Here is a 25,935-nt window from a genome sequence, read left to right as displayed (position 1 = left end):
TGAGGGTAGGAATTGTCTTTTTCATATTTGTAATCCCAGGATTTAGCAGTGCCTGTAATATAAGTACTTAAAAAGTATTTTTCCTGTCTTGCTGATATAAAGAAATGCAGAAGACAGTCCCTTAATCTCAAGGAACTCATGGTCTAATGAGGGAGTCAATATGCAAACAATTCTGTACAAACATGCTATACAATGGATAAATTGAAATAATCAGTAAAGGGAGGGGATTAGCACTAAAAAGGATTGGGAAAGACTTTCTGTAGAAGATGGGGTTTTAGCTGGAATTTGAAGGACCCTGAGAGCTAGAGATATGGAGGAAGAACCATCTATTTATGGGGACTAACTATTGAAAATGTTTGAAGTCATGATATGGTGTGTTTTGTATGAGTAATAGCAAGGTGGCCAGGATCACTGAGATGGAGTCAAAAAATGTTGGGGTGTGATCTAGTTTAAGGTTGAGAATGTGTGACAAATTCACAAAAGACTTGACTGGCCCACAATTATTTAGGGACAAAAAGATTTATTACTTTTTATTGTGATTAGCAGAAGCTAAAGAAGAGAACAATAAAGGTAGTTGGAAGGAGCTGCAGCAGCTGCCAAGAGGGAGAGCAGCATAAAGAAGAATTAGGCACAGTTACAAGATCATGCTTGTAATGGGGCTGATAATAGCAGCCTCCATCACAGGTAAGGGTGTGGGTAGGTTTTATATGGGGAGCAGCAAAGGGTAAGGGGTGAGTTTGGAAAAGAAAATAGGAAGATAATTCCTATCATCTCAAAGGAGCTGAAATAGTTACATCTCTGTACCTGGTGGGATAGGATAGCCTTAGGGTCAGTTTCTCTGTGGCCTGAGACTGAGCTGCTTTTAGATAAGCATTGGGGTGAAAATAGATGCTTCCAGGATATGAAAATAATATTTGGTCTCTGTCTAATATTTCAAAGGGGTGAGTGAACAGGTACACTTAACTGAAATCAGATAAAGAGGTGCCACTCTTCCCCCCAGTGTCTATATTCATGATTAACCAGTAGTAGGCTAGTTTTTAGTTTTCAGATAAGACACATGGGTGCCTTGAGATACATGATTGTGAGAAAATTCTTTACTTCATCTTCAGATCAAAACAAGGTTTTTGGTCAGCATAAGGTTTTTAATGAAGGGTCTCTAAAGCAACAGAAAGTGGTGGTCCATCTTTTCATCTAAACCAATTATATTTACCCTCATACTCATCACAATTTCCACAATTGAATAAAATTTTCTCATTGCTGGTGGTGGAAGATGGGAGATTGCTCAAGAAGTTAGGGCTGAGTAAATAGATTTGAGAATCATTAGCCTAAAGATGATAATTGAATTCCCAGAACGGATTAGTTCAGCAAGTTAAATTGTAGAGAGGAAGGTGAAGAGAGCCCTAGAAAGATCCCTGAGAGACACACCCCGCCCCGCCCCCCGCCCCCCCCCCCCCCCCCCCCAGGATTAGTAGACATGACTGGGGGAACATTGAACTAAGGAGTAAGAAAGAGCTGGAGGGAGGAGTGTGTTTGTGTCTGGGAATACGAATACAAGCCTAGAGACAGTCTTTTCCTCTAGGCCATGGAAATTTAGAAAGGGGAAAGGGAGGGGATAATATGGTGAAGAAAGTTTAGAGAGAAAAGAAGACATGATTAACCTGGTTTCTTGAAATGTAGACTTTCAGAATAACAGACTGTAGGACCTTAGGCTAACACCTGTTAAAAATTCATGACACTGCTTGGCCTATTTAAACAGACTTGCTCATAATACTGTATTTGGCTTTAAAAATTATCCTAATCTGGCTCACACACCATACAAGTCTTTTGTACTTATACTATTCCCCTGGTTAACTTTCCTTATTGTCCTGTGGCTATACCATATTTATTTCTTTTGTGTAACAATATGTTACTCTCACCTCCTGGTGACTAATGTTAGTAAGTGGTTGCTAGGAGACATTTTAGATGAAACAGTGTTACAAAGAAAGACATTTTAGATGAGACAGTGTTACAGAGAGAGAGGGAAGTTAGTTACTTTGCAACTAAAATTTATAATAGAAATGAAGTGGAGACGATCTCAACTCATTTCTGTGTCCCCACCAGATATGGAAGTATCTTATGGGTAGATGGGGAAGCAGTTAAAATATGCCTGCTCTTATCTCTCTTTTCTTGGAACTAAGCTCATCAGTACAATTTTATATTCTTCTTTGGTCCTGGTATTTAGCTGTTGTATGTATCCATTCTTGGGTAAAAAGAGATATCTGTTAAGTGTATTCTCTCATGATTCTCTGGCATTATCCCAGGATTCTTGCACCATTGGTTAACTTATGACATCCAGTTGAACATTTGACACTCATCTATTAGAGGTCAGGAAAAAGAAAGATATCAGTTGATTTAGATTTGGTTCATCCCCTCCATAGGTCACTACCTTTTCATGGCAAAAGGGCTTGCAGAGCTAAATGAAACTTTGAACTATACTATGCAGGGTTATCCAAGGCAAACAAGTCATAGTGGAGAGTTCTGGCAAGATATAATTCACTGGAGGAGTTAGCAAATCATTCCAGTTTCTTTGCTAAGAAAATCCATGGACAGTAAGTTGCCAAAAGAAAAATGAACTTAGACAGACTTTGAGAAATAATGAAAGACTGAATGGCATATCCACAGGGTCGCAAAGAGTCAGATACAATTGAATGAAAAACAACTACTCACCCAGCATTGGGTGAGGGGATCTTAGTAAACCTTGTTAGATTAAATTGTTGGATCAAATTAAAAATAAGATGAAATTTAATAGTCAGAAATGTGAAGTATTAAAATTGAATCCAAAAAAATCAACTTTACAAGTTTTAGAAACATGACTAAATGATGATTTTTTTTCCCTAAAAAAATATGTGCTGGTTTAGTGGAACAATTTGAGTCAACAGTGTGATATATAGCAACCAAAAAAACTAATGGGGCAACTAAGTAGTGCAGTGGATAGAGCACTGCTCCTGGAGTCAGGAAGAGCTGAGTTCAGATCCAGCCTTAAACACTTAATGATTACCTAGCTGACTTTGGGCAAGTCATTTAACCCATTGCCTCACCAAAACAAAACAAAAAACTAATACAATCTTTAGACTTCATTTAGAGAGACATTATGCCTGGGATAAAGGAGGTGATGGACCTTTTGTACTGTCCAGACCATACTTTCTTTAAGATCATACTTGCCCAGATATGGGTACCATATTTTAGGATAAAAGTTAGAGACTGATGTATTTCAATTAGTATTTCAATTAGGCTCAATTAGTGAAGATCATAGAAATTATACCATATGAAGGTGGGTTGAGGTTATTTAGGAGTGAGGAGAGGTGATAGTAAAGAGAGGATTTCAAAACTTGTGATAGCTGTCTTCAAGTATTTTTCTATGGAGTTCAGTGAATAGGATGCTGGATTTGGTGGTTCATAACCTTAGGCAGTACAGATGAAATAATTTTATTAATGCAAGATATGTTAGAATTTTTTTAAAAGCTCAGGTTATTAAGTAATAAGAATGCATATTTATGATTATGTGTGTATCTGTACCTACAGATACACACACACACACACACACACACACACACACACACACACACACATATTGTAGCAATTGATAGATATAAACTAGTCCAATAAATTATTAGCTGTGATGTATCTCAGGTATCTCAGCAAAATGAGTAATGGAAACTGCCAAGGGACATTTAGACTTCATGTAAGGAGAATCTTTTAACAATTGGTGCTCTCCAAAATAAAAATACACTTCTTTGGGCAATCATGTTTCCTCTTACTGGGAAGGATCTTTAAGCACAAGTTAGATTTTTACTTATCAGTGAAGTGATGGGCCAGATGCTAAATGAAGCCCCATTAGCCCCACATTTGTTGCCAATTATGTAGTGCGGAGAATTGCTCAGGAAGGGGGGCTTACAAGGATCAGTGAGGGTTCATTTATCTGTGAAGAAATCACAAGGCTCTCTTAACTCGGGAGTCTAAGTCCATACATTTTAAATCAGGAGATAGAACAAAACAAAATTACAAATTCGGTTTTTTTAAAGAGGGAACAAGGTAAAGAAAGTGAGTTTTAATGAAGATAATGGAGTTAAAGAACAGAAGGAGCAGCAGCAGACAGAAAAGGAGGGAGAGAGTCAAAAGGAGGGCATATAGAAGACGAATATAGCTAGCTGCAAGTAAGCTGCCAGACCAATCAGCTGAGTTTAGTAGATTGGGACAGTTAGTGGAACTTTTAAGGGAATGTAGTCTACCTCCTATGCAGGGAGAAGTTAGGAGAGGGATTAGGCCAGCACTAGGAGGGATTTAGGAGTAACAAAATGCAGGCTGCAATCCAGTGCATGTCTGGAGTTAAGAATTATAGCTTAACCTTAAATTTTTAGTTTTATGGTACCCAGACTAAAGGTGCTAGTTTTTGTTAACACAAGTTAGCCTCAAGAAGTTCAAGATATATAACTAGGAGGGCTGCTGAGATAACTTGGGAGATAGTAGTTTAGATAGGTTTACATAACAGACTAATAGGAACATTACTTGCTTATAGGGCTTTGTTTGTAAGAAAATATAACAATACAGAAAAAGAAAGGATTGTAGCATTTGTTACAAAGGAGGGGGAAATGATTACAAAATCTCTCTGCCCAGATCTCCCCAGCTTCGCTATTTTTAGGAATAGGCTGGAATAGATAAAAGAGTGGGTATCTTAGCAATTTACTATTTTATGTGACTTGTGGCAAATTGATTCCCCTTTTTGACCCTTAGTTTCCATATCAGTAAAATGAAGGATTGGACTAGGTCATAGTTTCAAAGTTTTTAAGGTGTTTTCAGCTATTTAGGCCAACTTGTTCCTGCAAAAAAGAATTCCCTCTCCAAGATACCTGATAAAGTTGTCTTTTGGACTTTACTTGGAAACCTAATGAGAATAAATCCACTCTTGTAGTCTTCAGAAAGCTCTAACAGTCAAGTGGTTTCCTTACTACATCAAATCTAATATAAGACTTTTTTCCAAATCACCCTCCATTACTCTTAGTTTTATTGGGGCTAAACAGATCGGGTCTGATTTATTTCTCTTAAACGTGACAGTAATTTAAGTACTTAATGGAGAGCTACAGTATAGTGGGCCTTCTAAGTCTTCTCTTCTATTCCTGGTTACCCCATCTGATTTTCATGTGGCAGGAACTAGAAAGTCTTCTTTACCATTCTTTTTGTCCTCCTGGTTGTTCCTAAGATTAACAGTGTCCTTGACTCTGATGACATGCAGAATTCATATTGAATATTCTCTTCCAACTTTAAATTTCTCATCTGTTTCAATGTTTGATAAATTTATTTGAAATATATCAGAACAAATCAGTACTACAGCAATCAAAATTGGTATGTGTAATCCTGAATTTGTGATAATTTTAGTAAATCTCTGGCTGGGATGTTAATCCCTGTGTATTGTATATTAATTACACACCACATATGTATAGTAATCATTTTTAATAACATTTTACATTTTATTTATTTAATTTTTTATTATGATCTCACATGTATGAATAGTTCTATGTAGAAATCAAAGAAAAAGAGGATTCCATATTAATAAAAAAAAACCCTGGCTGTCCACTATGTACATTTTTTTTAAGTTTATTTCAAATTCACCATATTAAATTACAATAGAACCTTGCTTGTATTTGTACTTTTCTGGGTTTCAGTCCTATTCTGTGCATTTTTAAAAATAATTCTTTTGACATTCTTTTAGGGGGGAATATCACTATCCCTTCTTACATTCCAGGAGTTGTGAATATTCATCAAATACATTATCATAGTTCTTAAGTTTTTAGAATTGTTTTTGTTAAAATGTGTAATCATTCTATATCCTTCTAGCTCTTGCTTCATTTTACATCAGGTCCTTTGTAAGACTTACCAAGTATACTAGGGTAGAATTGTATAGAGTTCAGAAGTACTTTTGAACAGGTATGTGGACAATTTTTAGTAATAAAAATTTAATTTTTTTCAGTAGGTATGTAGAGTGGGGTTCCTTTGGTCTGAGTTGATATTTGATTTTGCAACTCCATTCCCTTATGTTTGTAGTTTTTAAATCAGATATTAGAAATGATTTTAAGAAAGAAATTAGTTATTAATTGTAAACTAGTTATTATTAGTGAGGTATTAAATCTCATAGAGTAAATCATGTTGAGCCTCATTTTCTTTGCTACCAGTTCTTGAAATATCTTTGATTTGTAAATTTTGTGTTGTTTCAAGGTTGCTTTATTAAAATATTATACAGAGTACATATTTGCTATATTTAAAATATACAGTCTAAAAAAGTTTAACAGTAACATTTTGAGGATTGAGTTCTTACAACCAGGATTAACTGAATATGCAAGGTATTTGATACACAATTTAAGTTTCATCACATAACTATTATAATTTCAAAGATAGAAATTAATACTCCAATAAAAATTACCCTTTGTATTGTATAGGAGGTGATTTGTCAGTCTTATATAAATTGCCATTCAATTTTTTTTCTCATTTTCATAGGGTTGGTCTTGCTGTAAAAGAAGAACAACAGATTTTTCTGATTTTTTAAGCATTGTAGTAAGTAATTCATATTTATTGTAATGTTTAATGGACCTTAATTTTACTCTATGTTGCTATATTATGATTTAATAAAGCTTCTTATAGTGTAGGAAAATTTCTATATTAAAGGATTTAGTATAAACACTGACAGTTCCTTTCATCTTGAACTCTTCCTGATGCCACCCAATTAATTTTAATGACTAATTTAGCAACAATCTGAGCTTGTGAAAAGGAACTACCTTGTCTTTCTCTTCTTTTGTATGACCATTTTGAAGCCATAAGTTATGACATTGTATTAGTTATTAATATTCACTTGCTTCCTATTATAATTGAAAAGAAAAAATGATAAGGATAAAGTTTTAGACAAAAACAAACCTATAGGTTTTTTAAATCTCTGTTTGCTCTTATCACTATGAATTCTATGTGTATGTGAGAGAGAATTTAAAGGGTTAAAGGATATGACTGAAAGAATTTAAGAACTCATAAAACTGGAACTTCAGGTATTAACTAATACATTTTTGAATAAGCGCTATAATACTAAAGTAAAAATTTTTATTAATAGGGCTGTACAAAGGGTAAGCACAATGATGAGAAACCCCCTGAGCCTGTCAAACCCGAAGTCAAGACTACCTCTGAGAAGAAGGAGTTGTCTGAATTGAAACCTAAATTTCAAGAACACATTATCCAAGCACCTAAACCAGTAGAAGCAATAAAAAGGCCAAGGTATACTTTAAAAACAATTGTATGTTTCTGATATTCTTAGCAATAGCACTTATTCCCAGAATTTTATCTCATTTCCTTTGATTGTTATGTAATGATATTGAAAGTACAGATGTTTATGAACTTAGGAAGTTTTCTCTAAATATTTAATAGGTTATAACAGTTTTTAGAATGAATACTTGCCTGTGTTGAATCATGCACATGTTTCTTGGATTTAAGTATATTCATTTGGGCTACAAATAAATATATTTTAAATTTGATAACAATAGTGTTCACAAATTCTCTAGCCCAGATGAACCAATGACAAACTTGGAGTTGAAAATAGCTGCTTCACTAAAACAAGCACTGGATAAACTTAAACTGTCATCTGAGAATGAAGTAGATAAAAAGGGTAAGAATTTTATTATCTTGCTCTGTATACAATTCATGGGGTTCTTGAAAAGGGAGCTAGTAAAAGTTTAATTAATGTAAACTATGAAAGAGGAGGATGTTATAGCTGAGCCAATTCATTCAAATAGTTGAAAATTTAAGAGTACAGTCAATTAATATAAGCAGTAATATATTACTAAGAATTGTGTAAAGGGTGATAGAAACACTAGAAAATGTATTCTATTTATTGAATATTTACATTCAATATTAATATTGAAAATGTATTATATTTTCTTTTTCTTGTGGGTTATTGTTAATATAATTTTAAAATCCCTTTTAAAATGCATTTTATGTATTATTCTTTTTGTCCTTCTTTCTTTGATTTCTTCTTTAGTCAAGAAACGAGCATAATATTGTATATTCCCAAAGAAGCTTTTTAAAATTTGTTAACTTTTTATTTAAAATATGCTTTTTAAATTTGCTTTTGAAATGTGCTTTTTAAAGTTTGTTGTAAATTTTAAAATTTAAAACAGCTTAATCCTAAGCTGTTTTGTCATCTAATAACTAGAAATTTAATACATAGAGCATAATTTTTAATATAAATTATTTTTTAAAATATTAATATGACTATCTTTATGGAGACATTTTCTATAAAGAAACTGAAAGGCAAAAATATTAATGAATTACAATGCTTTTTCTAGAGAATACTTATAAAAACCCTTTCATATTTCAGATGAGGACAGTGATGAAATTAAGATTGGGACTTCATGTAAAAATGGTGGCTGTGTAAAGGTAAATTGCTTTTTTATAAAACCTATAATGGAAGTCACATGAAGCCATAGAACATTACACATTTGTAAAGGTGAACAAAATACTCATCCAGTAGTTAGCTGGGGTTTTGTTTTTGTTTTGTTTGTTTTTTTTTTGCAGTTTCCAGAGTTGATGTATTAGCCTCATCAGTCTTTTTTACTCACTTGTTCAGGAAGTTTGCAAAGGGACTTGTTCTGGATTCTGAAAGTTAAGGAAGATAAATAGATAAATTACTGACCAGATCCAGATTTAATGAGCCATAGATTTGCAGGATCAGTCTTGAAACTTAAAAAGTAGACTTATCTGTATCACAGGCAGGTAAATATAATATAGATGTTACACAGTCATAGGTGAGCACATTTTTCCCCACTCTAGCTTATAGAATATTGTTCACATACTTTGACTTTCATAAATCTTATTTAAGCACATCCTGCCCTCTGAGGCATACCTTTATTCAACCTCAAAAAGATTTTATCAATCTATTAACATCATTGTATTTGATACATAAAAACAGCATGTACAAATTTATCTTCCATATGGGATCGCAGAAAAAGGATATTTAAATGAAGAAAATATTGGTTATAGGCATATTTTATGAAAATATGAAAAAGCATAAATTTTTTCTCACCATCAAAGGGGATATACTTGACATATTCTCAAAGTAACTTTTGCATTTTCTTCTTAGTATTAATATAATATGCCTTAATCTACTTCCTAAGACACTCTGGAAGACTATCCCCCTTCTTTGCTCAAGTCCTCATACCTTGCCCAGTTCCTCACATTTCATGTGGCTTTTACCTAAATCTTAAAGATGCACTTTGATCCCAGTGCTACTTCTTTCAGACACTTATGATAGTTAGACAGTAGTTGACTATTTTAATGAAATCAGCAAATGCCTTTCATTTTTATGACACTTTTAATGTTTCAGGGCTGAAAATAGACAACCATTTTAGGAATTCTGGGTGATTTGTGTATATATAAGTATCATAGATTGAAGAAAATGTAATTAACAGCAGTCATACTTTCTAATTTTATTACTACATCCAGGATATTTTCTAATTTTTTATTATTAAATTGCAATTCTGATTTCCTAGAATAAAAAGATAAATGTTTTATAACTATTTTAAATATTTTCAGCATTTAATTTTGAGTACTGTGTATTACTAATATAGGTTTTTATATGATACATGCTTTAAAATAGTATACTTGCCTTTCATTTGTCACTTTGAACTCTTTTTTTCCCCCTCCCTTTCTCCGAAGACCTACCAAGGTCCACAAAGTATAGAAGAAGTTTGTATTTTTCATTCCGGAGTCCCTATTTTCCATGAAGGGTAAGCTTGACAAAACTTAAGCATCGTATTTCCTATACAAATCAAGTATCTCCTTTAAAATTATCTTTTGTTATCATTTTATTCAACAGAAATCTCTAAAAGTATACGATCATTTTCATTATACTTTTACTTCATTTCTTGCTAACTGCTGCTTAATAATGTTTATAATGCGAGATTTAGCTAATTTTCATGACCCCTTTTGTAGTATTAGAGTAGGCACTGTTTAAATGACCCTAATTATTTAGGTCAATATTAGACTCTTAAACTAAGTGACAGGAGAGAAAAAAAAAAAGTCGAGGTACTATCATAATGCCACTGCATAATAGTTTTAAATAGAAATCAGTGCTATGCTCTTACCAAAAACAAAGACCAAAAAAAAAAGACCTGCTGAAGCCAGCCTGGAATTTTTCTCATTGCTTGCAGCAAGATTTCTGTTCTGTGTCCTGAAATGAATGTTTTAAAGGAACATCCAGCAAATATCAAAATGTTGTAATAAGAGTAAACAGAGAAGAATCTAGTTCATTTTATAGAAAATGATTTTTAACAGCAACCCCCCCCTCCCGTTTTATATAAGTAAACATTTTTAAGGGTCATTTTCATATAGCCTGTTTACAGGCTGTTGTATATATGAAATTCATATATATATACATACAGAAGTCCCCATATAAATATTATTTTTAAATGATTAACCAATATGAATACATTTTTAAGTTTAAAATCTTTTGAAGTATGATATATCTAAATATTCGGGATTTATCAGTTATTTGATTACTGCTACCTTAATTTTGCTAAGTGTAAGTACTATTTTGTTGCCTTATTGTATGTCTAACTTTTACCTTTGGAATTTTGGTCATTTAAAGGATGAAATATTGGAGCTGCTGCAGGAGAAAAACTTCTGATTTTAATACTTTTTTGGCCCAAGAAGGATGTACAACAGGAAAGCATTTGTGGACAAAAAAAGATGCTGTAAGTAGATATTGCTTTCATGTCTTTCAATATCAGAATACTTTAAATGAAATTTGTATCAGTGATCTGTGACCTATTTAAACTTATTCTTAAAAGTTTTAGGTAAACAGTTTTCCTGACTAACATAAAATATATAGATGTAGAATGTGGGGTTTTTTAATATTTAATTTTTTTTTTCTTCTTTTAGTTATATGTGGTATGTTTCTTAGACACTTTCAGTGTTTGCTGTTTCTTTTGTCTTTTTTTTTTAAATAAAATTTCATTGATGACTTTCCCCAACACAGTAATTTCTGGATATAATATCCTGACCACCACCCCACTACCCCCATCTTGCCAGCCTGAAATTGAATTCTTCCTTGGAACAAAGCTACAGTTATGCAGAAGCAACCAAGTCAGTGATCCATATCTGACAATATTTACAACTTTGCCTCTCTCTCAAGGAGGGCAGTGTTTTTTTAAGTGATCTTTTCATTTACACTTCTGTAGACATTATCTTTGGCACAAAATAGACTTAGGATTTCACTAGTGCAGAGGTAACACTGATCTGTAAATGGTATGGAACTTCTAAACCTAGATAGTCCTGAGGCACAAAGAAGTTATAGTGACTCACACATAATGGCCATGATGGATTAGAGATGCTACTCAACTGAGATCTTGATCCACTGTCACAGATTGTTCTTATTTCAAAATAATAAAACATTAAATTCAGATACATAAATTTGAACTGCGCCCAACAAATGGGATCCACTTTGTTTTGAGTTCTTGTTACCACAAAAAATAGACTGTAAATATCTTTGTATATATTGGATTTTTGTTTCTGCCTTTGACCTCCTTGCTCAAAGTAATATTAAATTGCATAGGAATGATATCAAAGGCATGAACAGTTTAGATTTTTATTTTAGGTATGCTCTTTCCCCACAATTTGAGAGTAATGCATATAGTAGCAAAAAGTGTAAAACCATTAAACTAATTTTGAAAATTACAGCTCCAATGACATGGATTTGTTTTGAATAAAAATTTTGCTGTAAAGAAATTTCTTAAGAGAAAAATAAGCATTGGACCAAATACTTTCTACATTGTCAGAAAGTATACAAAGTCATTAAATGGTTACTGTATTTTGGAATATTCATTTTAGATCATATGAATTGCTGTACATGAGTTCACCTTGTATAGCCAAGTTATAGTACATGTAGTATTGAAGTTTGTATTAAGTATATTTTTGCTTGATAGCTTTGTTTTCAGTGTTGAGGGCTTGGTTAGGATTGCAAGTCCCATCTACATCTCATATGGATAACTCATTTAGTACTTTCTTTGCAATCATCCTCTGAAACATAAACAATATAAATATCCTTGTTTTATATATTACGAAACTCAGACTCACCTGTAACTTGTTTATATATCACACAGCAAATAAATCTGAAGCCAGGTCTTAAAACAAATCCCCTTGCTCTTGACAATATCTTTTTTTTCCTGTGTCAAAGTAAGACATATTTTATATGATGTGGTTTTCAAGAATAAATAATTTGTGGGAAAACTGAGTACTATTAGTATTTTTCAAAAGATAAAATAAAAACTAATCATGTAATGTTACATTTTCACAAGAAATGTAGTCATTTCTTAAAATAACAAGTTATATTCCCAAGAAAATGGCATTCTTAGATTTAAATTTATTGATTTCATTAGGACAAAAATTTAAGACAAAGGTTGCATAAATCATTTGGAAGCTTAGCAAATAAGAGTATTTTCCTAGAGAAAATTGAAATTCATTTTTAAAATATTTCTAGAAACATTTAAATTTATCTAAAAAGGGGAGGAATTGAGAGGATAGACATCTAGCACCTTCTGTGTGCCAGGTACTTGGTTATGCTTTCTTCATAGTAACTTTTGAAGAGGTAGGTTCTATTGTTATCGCCATTTGAGGTAATTGAGGCAAACAGAGGGTTTGATTAATTTGTCCAGGGGTCACAGCTAGTCAGTGTCTGAAACCAAATGGAATACAAGTCTTCCTGATTCCAAGCACAGTGTTCTTGTCTACTATCTCACCAGCTGCATCTGATTGTATTAAAACTTTTAATAATTTTTATCCTGTTGTAATCATAAACAATTTTAAAGTCCTTTTCTCCTTAATTTTCTGAAATGTTAGCATAAGACCTTAATAAAAAATTTTCAGATGTTTTATTTTAATATGATATCAAATAAGATAATAACTTTTTTAAAATGTGTCTCTTTATCACAGGGGAAAAAAGTTGTTCCATGTAGGCATGACTGGCATCAGACAGGAGGTCAAGTTACTATCTCAGTATATGCTAAAAATTCACTTCCGGATCTTAGTCATGTAAAAGCAAATAGTACACTGGTGAGTATCCTTATATGTTTGGTAAATTATATATTTTGCTTTTAGTTTTTATGCTTTGTAATAAAATAAAATTTATTTTTACTTTAGAATCAACTTTGAATCTAAAAAGATAGGAATAGAATGGATAAAACAATTGATCTGAAGTTTTGTCACTACCATCTAACAGCATAGGAAGATTAAGAGTAACTAGATTTATATTTCTTAGTTTCTGATGTGATATATTTGAAAAACCATTTTTAAATTTTACACTGGAATTTGGCTGAGAAATTTTTTTTGAAATGATTTTTCTGAATTACCGTATTCATTTGTTTAGAATCTTTCTGGTACAATGATACTTATTTAATATCTTGTATTTCATTTAAAATATTCTGTAAATTTTCTGTTAAAGATTGTGTTCTAAATACATATCACAAATAGGTTTGGTTTTGATAGTAGCTATTATTCAGTTTGATATTTTTCTGCTTTGTTTTAGTTAAATATCCACATTGTATTTGAAGGAGAAAAGGAATTTCATCAAAATGTCAAATTATGGGGAGTAAGTACTCAGTTTTCATTTTTTTTTGATCAACTCAAAATTTATAATCCTGAAATAAAGACTTGGTTAAGTAGAAGCTCTTAGAATCTCAAAACTACTCGATTTTACTTCTTTTCTCTTTGTTCCAGGTAATTGATGTGAAGAGGAGTTACGTAAATATGACAGCCACAAAGATTGAGATAACAATGAGAAAAGCTGAACCTATGCAGTGGGCAAGGCTTGAACTACCTTCACCCAAAATGCAAGATGAAAAAAAAGAAGATATAGCAGATTGAGAGCAAAGGAGTGGGGGGGAGGGATGGGATGTTAGCTATTGCCTGTTTTGAAGTTCCTAATACTGTGTGGTGAAGTGGTGACTTGCTATTAGAATCATATACACACATAGACACATATGTATGTCTGCCCATACATGTTATTAATATGGCATTCCAGACCTAGTTAAAAATAGATTCCTAGAAACAAAAGTTTTTCCAAGTTCCTTTGGACTAAATGGGAATGTTTTTGCTATCTAAATATTGAACTTAAATTCCTGAGTCAGTAAAAGAAAGTTCTTTCTTCCCTTACTATCATTCAATACCTCTCAATATAATAGTCTTGTTAATGAAATAGGAAGAGGGGGCATTTCATGTGTTAACTCTTCTCAATTTCTCTTTTATTCCCATATCACTTTAGTACAGTGAGACAATGGTCTCATTCAGTTCTAATTAGGTGTTTGGATTTTTGGTGGGGAGAAGGGGAGGGATTATAAGCAACAGAAAAAAAATTTGTTTTTTCCATTTCAAATTACCCAAGTCACATCACATGGTGTAAGAAGGCCATTAAAATGGGATGAACATTTTTTTTTCTGGGAGGATATCCTTAGAGGTAATGAGAATAGTAATGAAAAAGGAACTTGTATGTTGTTTGTCACAAAAATAATTCCCTGGACACAAAAATTCCCTATACTAAATCCATTTCTTACCAAGCAGTCTCATTGCTACTGCAAAGATTCATCAGGAATTGAGGGGAAAGGGTTGACATACAGAATTTGAAAGTATCAATTTGGTCCTGATTTACTATTTTATATAAAAATTATGTTAAATGACTTTCTTGTGTGATTATTTGAAGATTTCAAAGTTCTATTAATGTGTGTGTGTTTGTGTGAGTTACACCTACAATTATTAATTCATTTATACCGTATGAATTCACCATCCAGATTGGTGAATTGTACTGGAAACTATTTTTGAAAGATTTGGCAATTTTTAGCCTAGAAAGGAGAGGAGTTAGGGTAAAAATTAGAACTGCCTTCAGATACTTGAAGGACTGTTGTGTAGAAGGCAGTAGTTTTTTTCTCTGTCACTCTAAAGGGAAGAATTGGAACCATAGGTGCATGCTACAAAATGAAATGCACTGCCTTATGAGATGTAATAAGTCAGAAATGTTATATAGAAGGAATTTGTTTCTGCTTTTGAAATATTTGGTTGGATTAGATCATGACCTCTTTAAGGTCCCTTTCATCTCTGAAATTGTGTTAATATTATGGATTCATTAGTTAAAATAACTGAAATTGGCATTAGTTTAAAAATTAAAAGAAATTTGACCATAATAATAATTATCTAAACTTTTAGGCAGATGATCTTAATCTGGTTAAAAAAATGTTGCAGACTGACTAATCAAACACAGAAATTTATATTTCCTTTAAAAATTTTTTTCTCCTATTTTAATAAAAATTACCTGTTTGGGAATCTTTTTTGCTTATATTTCATGAAGACTTAGACAATGCAAGTTTGTATATATTTGACTTAAGGAGATTTGAAATGCTAATTAAAGTATATGTTAACATTCTCTCCATCATGGTGTTAGGCAACCATATTTGGGAAAATTTTAACATTTCATTACATACAAAGGTATTAGGTTATCACCATGCATCTTTAGATTGCTAATATCTTCTATCATATAATTTGGAAAAATTGAATTTTTAGTAAACATGAGGATTTTAACATATTCAGAAATGATCTTTAGAAGCATTTTCCACAATAACAGGGCTGTGACAGACATTTTTGCAATCAAAGACATTGTAACTTGTGGGAGAAGCAAATTAGATGGTAGCAATTTTAGGTAGTGCTTGAGCTCTAATTGCCACATTACTCAACTCTGTACATTAATGTTTGTTCCTGTGGAACTAACTGATCCTGTAAAGTTTTTTCACTTTCAAAATGTTTTCAAAGAACTAGTCAATATTAGGTAGGATGTACCTATGTTGTATTTTCCTATACCATGAACAATGCTATTAATGAAGTTAACATGCATTTATCAGCATGTGATGAGTACATATACATATTCATAAAATGGTATAAATTGATAAAATGTAGATTTAAGAAATCTGCCAAGTTAGAAACGTTTTACTAGACTTTTATCTAAACATGATGGTAGCAGTAAAGTACCAGTAAACTTGTGGTTTTTTGGGTTGTTTTTTTCAATTGCCCATACTTTAGTTTATGGTTTGTATTCTATATTAATTTACAATTTTGAATTCTTTCTCCACTGTGTATAGAGACATAAGACAACAATATTCAAAAACTTAGTATGATAGAAATACTACAAATGTATTTTTTAATATTTTATTAAAATCTGGTTTTACTGACCCTGTTTTTCCTAGAATTTGCATATTATTTTGCCCAAAGGTTCCTGCTAAGGACTATAGTTGAAATTCCTATGACATGGGTGGCTATAAGGGAATTAGCCTCACTAATTTACAGCTATACATTTGTATATTTTACAATTACTTTCTGATTGTTGATCCTGGACACAAAAATCATAGTATTACTCACTTTTCTTTGAATATACAAAGTTACAACAGGTAAAGTTAAGTAAATCCTTTCATTGATTCCAAACATTATTTTAATCTTTTTATTAAAAGATCCCTAGTCTGGCCTTGTCACCCACCCCATCCCAATAAGGAAATAGGTACAAATATTATTTTATATTGATCACATAATGTCTCAGAACAAAGAATACATTTAATTTCAAGCCTAGGTTTGTGCCTTTATCTAGATTAGTTAGCCAACTCAATAATAGTAGTAAATGACTAGAAATTTTTTAAAAATTTATACTTTTTGTGGCTTAAGAATAGGATCTTCCTTACCAACTTGCTTTCCTTTTGTCATTACACCTTTGATGAAACTTTCAAATGGAGAGTTCTCTTAAAGAGTTTAAAGGCTATTTTGTCAGGATGGTTCCTTTTTCAGGAATGAATTTGTAATATTTGTAGTAAAATGTAAACTGAAATGGCCTATTATAAATGGCCATTAATTCATATAACTTTGTCAATCCTATCTTGTTAAAGTTTAAAGACCTCTTGTGTTATCTGGCTTATTGGGTTTTATATTTACATTTTTTTGTTATGTTTTTATAGTGGCATACATAGCACTGTAAAACTGCTTCAGTATTTATTGTATAGTATCCAAGACTTTAATTCCTCTTTTTGCTATGAGCAAAATGCCTATTTTGTTTCAGAAATTTACTTAGGAGAAATTCAACATTCAGACTCAATATTTTTTCCCTTTTTCTGTAGTCTACTATCAATGTGAAGACAAGGAACTTTTAATTTTAGTAAGAAAACTATATCCTATAGTGATTTAAAAATCTTTTAACTTTTACCTTTGTAGTTTAGGGTAATTACCAAGTCATCATTTCAGCAATTTATTGGTTTAATTACTAAAGTTACATCAATTGACTCAAAGTTACAATTCCTATATTTATGGCCTAGACTAATAAATGCTATAATGCTTAAGTATAATTCTTTTCCTCCTACCTCTCACTCAATGATCATTTTGAATGAAAAGTTAATATTTGTTGAGTGTCTCAAACACTAGTTTGTGAGACCAATATGCTATCGCCTATGATGAGGACTTCAATTACTGGTCTTATTTTATATGCATAAATGTCTATCTACATGGGGGGGTTCACGAAAGATTTTTCCTTTTAAGAGTATTTTCCAAAGAATAAGTTATTTACTTGTTAACTGTTAAGATTCTCACTTTAAACAACCATCATCTTTCTTATGTGTGTTGAAGCAATATAATAAAAATTTATGCTCCTGATTTTATCTAGTCATTAAAATATAATTATTTTAGTATATTGACCCTCAAAGAGGCAGCATAACATGGCATGACAGAAAGCCAAGCCCAAAGTCAAGGAAGAACCCAGGTTTAAACCACATTTCTAAAAGATGCTGACCTTATGACCCCTGGGCCAGGCAGCTCTTAAACTGTTGCTGGTCTGTGTTAAGTAAAGGGATAAATCATAGGTTTGGCCTTTATCTCCTTATGACTTTACTGTAGGATACTGAGAGTTGGTCCCAGATATAATCTGTTCTCAGGGTACCAACTATTTAGAATTTGACCTAATTACAATCACTGCCCAAACAGACTGAAAGAGAAATCACATGCCCCAAGCACTGAGATCCTGTTCTAACAGGTTGCTGTGGTTATTCCTATTCAACCTCAAATGGTTGCTGAGTCCCAAACTCAAGTTATCAGTTTAATGTGCTTGCTTCACTGAATTAAAATTGAATTGACCTGTCAATATGCAGTCCTATGAAAGGACAATTACGTTCATTAGAGAACTGCAGCATTTTACCTTGGAGAATTTTATGGACAGGCCATAGCTATCCATATTTGAAAGGCTTTTTAACACTGAAGCAGAATGTTACTTGGTTCCAGAAAGCAGAACTACAAGCAATATATGAAGCTAGAGGATGACAGATGTTAGTTCAGTGTTAGGGAGAAGTTTCTAACAGTCCCAAGGAGATTGCCGTTTAAAATGAAATATTAGCTTTCATTATTATAAAGTTTTACAATAACAAATTCCTGTTTAAAGAATCCTACAGAGATGCTCTAATTAAACTGACCAACCACTTCAAGTATAAAAAGCCAAGAGTTTCAATGATTTTAAGGGAAGGGGAAGATGCATGTAATTTAATTTTTAATTTACCATTTGTAAGCCTTAAAAAAACAGGTTAAAATAAAATGACAAAATATAGGTTAAACATGTTTATTTTCTAGGATTTACCCAGGAACCTTGAGGTAGAAACCATCTATAAGTATGAAGAACTTAATACTTTCAATTCACAATGAATCCCAACCCTATCATTAAACATTCCTATGAAACATGAGTTGGTTATCCTTTACTTCATTCAGAGTTCCAAATGACAAACACTCTTGGGATCAAGGTACTATAGTGGGTCCAACTTTTGACTGATCAACCTAATATGAGCTCAGTAGGTGCCACCAGAAGTTGGACACAAATAGTCCTATATGAAAATTTGGAGTGGGATGTTTGCTGCTTTGGAGTTATATAGCAATTCTGCTTTGCTCATGAAGAACTGTGCTTTCTTTGCTGTGGGCACACACCATGCTGGCTGGTCCTGTCCCACTCACAATGTCAGTTCTTTAGAGAGAAGTATCCTTGTACTGCCTCTTTTGACAATTTGAACACTTGCCTTGCGTGAGTTCTTTGTAAAACAATCTTTTAGGCAAGGATACATTCGGCATTCTAACATGGCCAGCGTTCAGGGTTGCACCTAGTTTTGAGCGCTTGGTGGTTCTGTTCAAGAAAAGACCTCAGTCATCCAAGTACCTTCTCTTGCCCGATGATCATCAGAACCTTTTTCCTCCTAAGATAAGTCAAATGGAAGCCATTCAGTTTCCTGACATGGCTACCTGGTCTACTTGGACATACAGTGATGAGATCAGCACAACCACTCTGTAGACCTTCTGGTAGCCAGTCTAACACTACTTCTATCCTACACTTTGCTTTGGAGACTCCCAAATTCTGAGCTAACCCTAGCAATGTATGTGTCAGCCTCATCATTTATGGTAAATCCATGGAAAGGACCCTGCGCCAAGGTAAGTGAATTTATCCACAGTCTCCAAAATTCCTCATATACTGTAATCACATGAAATAAACATTAATTCTGTGTATCAAGACAGTATCTGCCTTCAACAAACTTACATTCTAATGGAAGTAAGGGGAAGAAGGCAGTATGTGTAATAAAAGCATGATAATTCTATTGTTGGATAAGTTCACTTACTTTGGCAGTGTCCTCTCCATGGACATTAACAAGTGGCTCTTAAGAGCTGGTTTTTGCAGCCTCAAACTTAAGATGATAATTTGGGCCCCAGTCCAGGGTTAAACCTTTTCAGGAAAAGGCTAACTGCAGGAAGATTTCTAGGCTTCCTTTCTTTGAGCATTCACATTGTCTATCACAAAGGAAATGATAGGAACCAGGGAGCTACAGCATAAAGTTTAGGCCTGCTAGGTTGTTTGTGGAGGCCTATCTGTGGCAAGAATGGGAGTTCTCAGGGAGAGGGAGAGGTTAGGTCATTGAGCACTTCCCCTATTGCTTCAGAGGGTTTTACCTTTTTTTTTCAAGGCAATGGAGTTAAGTGGCTTGCCCAAGGCCACACAGCTAGGTAATTAAGTGTCTGAGGTCAGATTTGAACTCAGATACTCCTGACTCCAGGGCCGGTGCTCTATCTCCTGTGCCACCTAGCTGCTCCTAGAGAGGGTTTTACCTTGAAGACTTTTTCTCACCTTGTAGATGAAGCTTTATTCTAGATATTTCACTTTTCTTATTTTGAGACTTGGGGTAAAGAAGTTAAACTAGCTTAAACAACTCCACCCAGGTGCCCTGTTCTTGAGGCAGTTAGGTTGCATAGAGGCTAGAGCACCAGACCTGGAGTCAGGAAGGCTAATTCAATACCAAAGACCTAGTAATAAGAGGTCTGAGCCTGAGATGCTTCATAGTTATGTAATCCAGGCCAATCTACCTCTCAGTTTTCGCACCTGTAAAATACGAATAATAAGAGAACTTCCCTCTCAGAAATACTATGAGGATCAAACAAGTGTCTGACACACATAATGAGCACTATATAAAAGTTTACTATTATTGTTCTTAATATTCATGTGAATTTTGTTGAGAATAGATACATAAGCCTTCTTAATAATCAATTTTTGACTAATTTCTTATTCTATAGTTTCCATCATTCTCACCTATGCCCAACTTTTCAATGAAGTCATTGCAAGAATACCGGATGTTCAGGAGGCTTCTGATTTTTCTAGCCCACCATACATCAAAATGCACCTCAAAACTATAGTATCTGACACTCCCCAGAGGAAACAATTGCCCCTTATGAGCACTTGATAATACAAGACTTCAAATAACAAGGTTATTTACACTATAAAAAAGCACTCCCAGATATCTGGAAAGAGTTCAGATTCAAGAGATGAGCTGCCTTCCAGGAGGACACTCCTCAAAGACCTATATATTTAGGCTCCCATTCTGAGTACCACCCAATTAGAGGACCTGTGGTGCTTTCCTCTCCTCTTGGGGCCATGCTCCACAGCTCTTGTTTTGGGCTCCTGGCCTGGTGGGGGTCTTTTCCCTGGTTCACTCTCTTTCACTCAAGGCATGAATTCTTTTTGATGGCTCCTGTTGTTACTGCCTGCCTGTTTTCTAGCTCTATCCAGAAGATGGTGCTCGTTACCTGCTCTAAAGCAACTTCTCCATGAAGTGATCACCCTGAAGTTCTGGTTGAGCACACTCCTGCCCTGCTCTTTCACAGGCTGCAAGAGGTCCAATGCATCTTGAGGGTGATGTTCTGATTTGCTCTGAATTGGATTAAAATGATTAATATCTTTTTGTCTTATATCTTGATCCAATAGCTTTACCTTTACCTAAGATAATCTCTTTTAACTGCTTAAATTGGTCTAATTTCTACTCAAGGACAGCTCACTGTGACTGCCTCATTTTCTCATGCCAGATACAGAATGAGGATTCTCCCACTCCTAATGGTATTTCTCACTGCATCTTTAGGAGAAAAACATATTTTTGTTCTCTGTTTACTTTTCCAGGATGGCAGAGATAGGGGGTGAGTTATGCACATTATACATTGCTTTATAATGCATAAATATATAATTATATATTTACATATATTACACACATACATATACATTTAATTATATATAACGTATAACCACACAGGGAAGTCAGAGAAAGTGCCTAAGTCATTATTCCTGTCATCTAGTCCTGTGACAAGGTCTCCATTTAATTTATATAATCTAGTTAAGTTATTCTTAAAAACTTTTCCCCTCCTGGCTTTAACTGCAGAATTCTTACATTTGCTTATGTTCACCATGAATGCCCTAAGACAAGCAAGCAGTCTATGAAATAATTTTCTTCTTCCCTTTAGTCACATGATCCTGTTTGTCATGCCTATCAACTTCTTTATCCTCAGAACATGTGAGCCATTCCATAAATTCTTTATGCATTCTGGTTTCATTTATGTTAAGAATGTTCATCTGGATATAATTAAGTTTTTCCAGCAAAGGACACTTGTTAATCATTGCATAAGATTGTATATTGAGAGTACCAGTACTCTGGGATTCTTAGAACCTTCTGTATCTCTCTGTATCTGTCTCTCTTTTTGCCTTGATGTAATTCCTACTGTCATTGAGGAAAAAGAAATAAACTAAAGAGGAATAACCATGTCTTTGTTCTTTTACCTGTTGCTTATAATTTAAAAAAAAACGTAAAATACAAAGGGTCAAGGGTCAAGTCAACCTTCTGTTGGTAAAGCCTTTTAATCCTTAGCTATACTAGTCCTCTAGGTCAAAGCAAGAACTGTGTTGCCCTCTGTAAGAGTTCAGTATTCTATCCATTCACCTAAATTCTTATACTCAAAGGAAGAGAACGGACATGAAGAATCTTGAGCAACATTTCTTACTGCCATTCCAAATCTGTAATCCTTATTTACATAAACTGGATGGAGGCAACACTTCCTTTTAACTAAATCTTTTAAACTTACTTGATTCTGAAATGTTGGATAAAAAAGACCTATAAACTATTTTTAAAACTAGAAAATGGATCACATATGTGTATGCATCCTTTGAGGTCAGTGTTTGGAAGCTATCTATATGGTTTCCAACAAATTCTAACTTCAAAGGCTGAACGTTTGATTTGGACCTCCACTACTAGTCCTTGGTATTGAAGAGGGCCACACCAATCAACTAACCAAATGATTGGAGGTGTGAGTTGCACAAATTGTTTCTTATAATAAGGGGTATGCTGTGCAAATATATCCTCACTTGCCTTTACCAGAATAGTTCCACCCCATATTTATAAGATTTATAAGAAACAAGACTACTGGAGTTGGTCTGGTTGTGACAGTCTCTTGGCCTTAAACTGGGTTTGGTTCTTTCATGATCAGAGAGGCACCATGGTACGTAATCAACATGGGCAACATTTGGCCACAAAATGCAACAATTACATGCATCCTGTGCCTCAATTGGCAAATCATCATTTTGGCCTTTCCTCACAGATCTTCCTTGTTAACTTTTCCTCCTCCATCAGGGAGTAACCAACCACATGCACAACCACAGGCAAGTATTGGCCTGGGCTATCTGGCAACATAAAACAACAATCACGTATATCCTAACCTGACTCTCAAATGAACTAATCATGAGTTTGTTCTTTCCTTAGTTTCTCTTCCTTCCACATAGGCCAGGAACCACAGAACATTACCAATGCCAGGCAGTAGTCATCTGGTAGCAAAATGCAATATCCTCATACATCCAACCCTGCCATTTGATGGACCAATCATCAGGATGGCTTTTCTTTTCAAACCTTACATCTTGTGAACTATTGGCAGTGGCTCTAACACTAAGGCAAAGTCAGCTAGGATAATCATAGGATTAGATTATTCTGTTGTTAGAATGCTTCCTAGAACTTGAGTTCTTGAGTGCCACCAGAACCACGACAGTGATGAAGTAAAAAGCACCAATCTGAAGGGAGGGGTAATGACCTTTGTTGCCCTCAGCCCATCAATATGGAGTTGGGTTCAGAGCCTGGAATCTAGATGGCGGAGGTAGGGGGTGAGTTATGCACATTATACTGCTGCAAGACCTCCAGTGTGGCAACCTGAGCAATTCCAGAGAAGTTAGAGGGAACCCTGGGGAGAATTGGACTTTAGATGTTATCTAGTATAAAGCGCTTGGCAATATATTAATCTATGATTCTTAACTCTGCTACCTGGGGAGTAGGGGTTAATGTAACTATTTTAAAAGATATTTAATAGTTTAGACAATTCTAATTGTCAAGATTGTTTTTCCCCATAGAGGAAAAATCAATCATTTTATGAATTTCTTTTAGTCTTACTTTCTTCTGGAGTCAGAGTTAGTCTGATCCTTCCTTCCTTCTAATAACACTCTCAGAATTGAAAAGGACTCCCAAGTACAGATGGTAGCAGAAATATTTTCCAAGTGTGGCTTAAGATAACAGAATCAGAATTCTAAAGAACCTCAGAGGTCACAGTCCAATCTATGCATGAGTAAGAGTTCCTTCTGCAACATAATGTTAACTGGTTATTCATGTTGTGCTTAGAAAATTCCCAGGAGGAAAAAAACCTTCTGTATCTTTTTTTTTTTTTAGGTTTTTGCAAGGCAAACGGGATTAAGTGGCTTGCCCAAGGCCACACAGCTAGGTAATTATTAAGTGTCTGAGACTGGATTTGAACCCATATACTCCTGACTCCAGAACCAGTGCTTTATCCACTATGCCACCTATGCCCCAAAACCTTCTGTATCTTAAGGCATACTATTTTACTTTCAGATCACTCTCATTGTTAAATATTTTTTTTTTCACTAATTTTACCTATGGTAATTAGTTCTACTTCTAGGGACTAAACAAAATAAGTAATCTCTTTTCCACTTTTTAGCTCTTTAAATCCTAGAATTTATTTTGTTAAACATTCATACTTAAGATAGTGGGGAGATCACTGTCCCTAGATTATAGAATATGTGAAGCAATGTAAGAAGAATGGGAGAGGGGAGGATAAGGATGAAGTCAGGAAGGGCTTCAAATATCAAATATCTTAGAAGTGATGGGAGCCACTACAGCTTATTAAATAGAGAGGTGGCATGACCAATTCTACACTTTTGGAAAATCAGTTTCACAGTGGACTGATGGATGGAATAGAGTAGGGAAATACTTGTGGCAGGGATTTACAATAGTCCAGATGTGATAAGGGCTTGCAACGGTTTGGTGGCAGTGTTAGATCCATCTTCAAATCCCATCCAATGTCTTAAACTAAGCTAATAGAAAGAGATAAATAACATACTGTGATCGTTGGCCAGATCATTTTGAAGTACTGTTTCTTTGGAGAAAGACATTGACAAGCTGGAGCCTAAACTGGCTTGAATTTGTAACTAAAGGTAAATATTGCTCTTTAGTTTAGTGGGGTGGGGGGAGAGGAAGACATGAGACTTGAGAATCAGGGGAGGAGAAAGGAAATCTGAAGGCCTGACCCTTAATTATCTGAAGGACTATGGTGTGAAGGAATTATGAAACACTGCTGTTATTACAGATGACAGAGCTTTGAACAATAAGGGGGAAAATTACAAGAAGGCAGATTTACATTTTATATCAGGAAATAAATCCCTAACAATTGATTATATCAGAAAATGAACCTACTGCTTCAGAAGAAAGTAGTTTCCCATTACTGAAGGGCTACAGGCAGAAGGTATAAAACTGTTGTCAGGGAAGATGTTTAGAAGTTATTCCTCACTCAGTGGAAGTAATTAGGACTTAGTGCAATATATTTGCCCTTAGAAGACTAGAATACCATTTAATGGTGGTGTCTCTTAAAAATTTTCAATTTCTGTTTCTCATTTAGATTTCTAGCATGAATTAAGTTGGAGGAATTGTAGCTACTACTTCAACTTGCTACATTTTGCAAAATTGATTCCTATAGCTTCAAGATCTTTGTTTTAGCTTCTGCTAATGTAAATGTAACAGAACTATGCAGATGTAAAGAGCTTCAGGTTCAGCTGGGCATAAGAGGGAGAATTTCTGAATAATTAGTGATTAGTTAAATTGAGAAAGCTCTCATATAAAAATAGCAGTTATGCAGGTTTTGTTTGTTTAAACTATGGCTTCATGGGTTATCATAGATTAAACTGGTGGTGATGTGTTCTCTGGTTTCCTTCCCAGTGGTGCTTGTGGCTTGATCACATGGGTGGAGGCTTCTGCTGCCCTCTTCTTATAACACATCCTTCAGAGTCCCTGCTGCTGCTTGAACTGTAAATGCTGCAATGGAGATCTGTCGTTTAACTTCTTCCCAGGCTTTGTGTTGATCTGCTTTGTTCTCAATATCAAACATAGCATCATAGATTCCTGGAAATGATTCCCCTGCATATTTGTTGTGACTACTTGGAGCAAAGATGATGTGCCTATGAAAAGA

General features: G+C 34.1%; 2 protein-coding genes across 10 annotated transcripts in view; one reads left to right on the top strand and one right to left on the bottom strand.

The window, feature by feature from the left end:
• Nucleotides 1-19,639, top strand: part of LOC141508114 (cysteine and histidine-rich domain-containing protein 1) — a 30,867-nt gene extending 11,228 nt beyond the window's left edge. The window contains exons 3-11 of the mRNA XM_074216440.1: nucleotides 6,529-6,585; nucleotides 7,130-7,290; nucleotides 7,575-7,678; nucleotides 8,390-8,448; nucleotides 9,727-9,797; nucleotides 10,658-10,763; nucleotides 13,000-13,119; nucleotides 13,592-13,654; nucleotides 13,783-19,639. Coding sequence (XP_074072541.1) covers nucleotides 6,529-6,585; nucleotides 7,130-7,290; nucleotides 7,575-7,678; nucleotides 8,390-8,448; nucleotides 9,727-9,797; nucleotides 10,658-10,763; nucleotides 13,000-13,119; nucleotides 13,592-13,654; nucleotides 13,783-13,929 — 888 coding nt within the window. The 3' untranslated portion in view covers nucleotides 13,930-19,639. The remainder of the gene's footprint in view (nucleotides 1-6,528; nucleotides 6,586-7,129; nucleotides 7,291-7,574; nucleotides 7,679-8,389; nucleotides 8,449-9,726; nucleotides 9,798-10,657; nucleotides 10,764-12,999; nucleotides 13,120-13,591; nucleotides 13,655-13,782) is intronic.
• The window catches only part of LOC141508112 (N-acetylated-alpha-linked acidic dipeptidase 2-like), a 112,004-nt gene continuing 100,381 nt past the window's right edge, over nucleotides 14,313-25,935 (bottom strand). For all 9 annotated transcript variants that reach the window (XM_074216429.1, XM_074216430.1, XM_074216431.1 and 6 more), the window contains one exon: nucleotides 14,313-25,924. In XM_074216429.1, coding sequence (XP_074072530.1) covers nucleotides 25,735-25,924 — 190 coding nt within the window. In that variant the 3' untranslated portion in view covers nucleotides 14,313-25,734. The remainder of the gene's footprint in view (nucleotides 25,925-25,935) is intronic.

This window comes from Macrotis lagotis, chromosome 1, assembly GCF_037893015.1.
Source record: "Macrotis lagotis isolate mMagLag1 chromosome 1, bilby.v1.9.chrom.fasta, whole genome shotgun sequence".
Classification (NCBI taxonomy): domain Eukaryota; kingdom Metazoa; phylum Chordata; class Mammalia; order Peramelemorphia; family Peramelidae; genus Macrotis; species Macrotis lagotis.
This window is presented reverse-complemented; position numbering and strand designations above follow the sequence as displayed.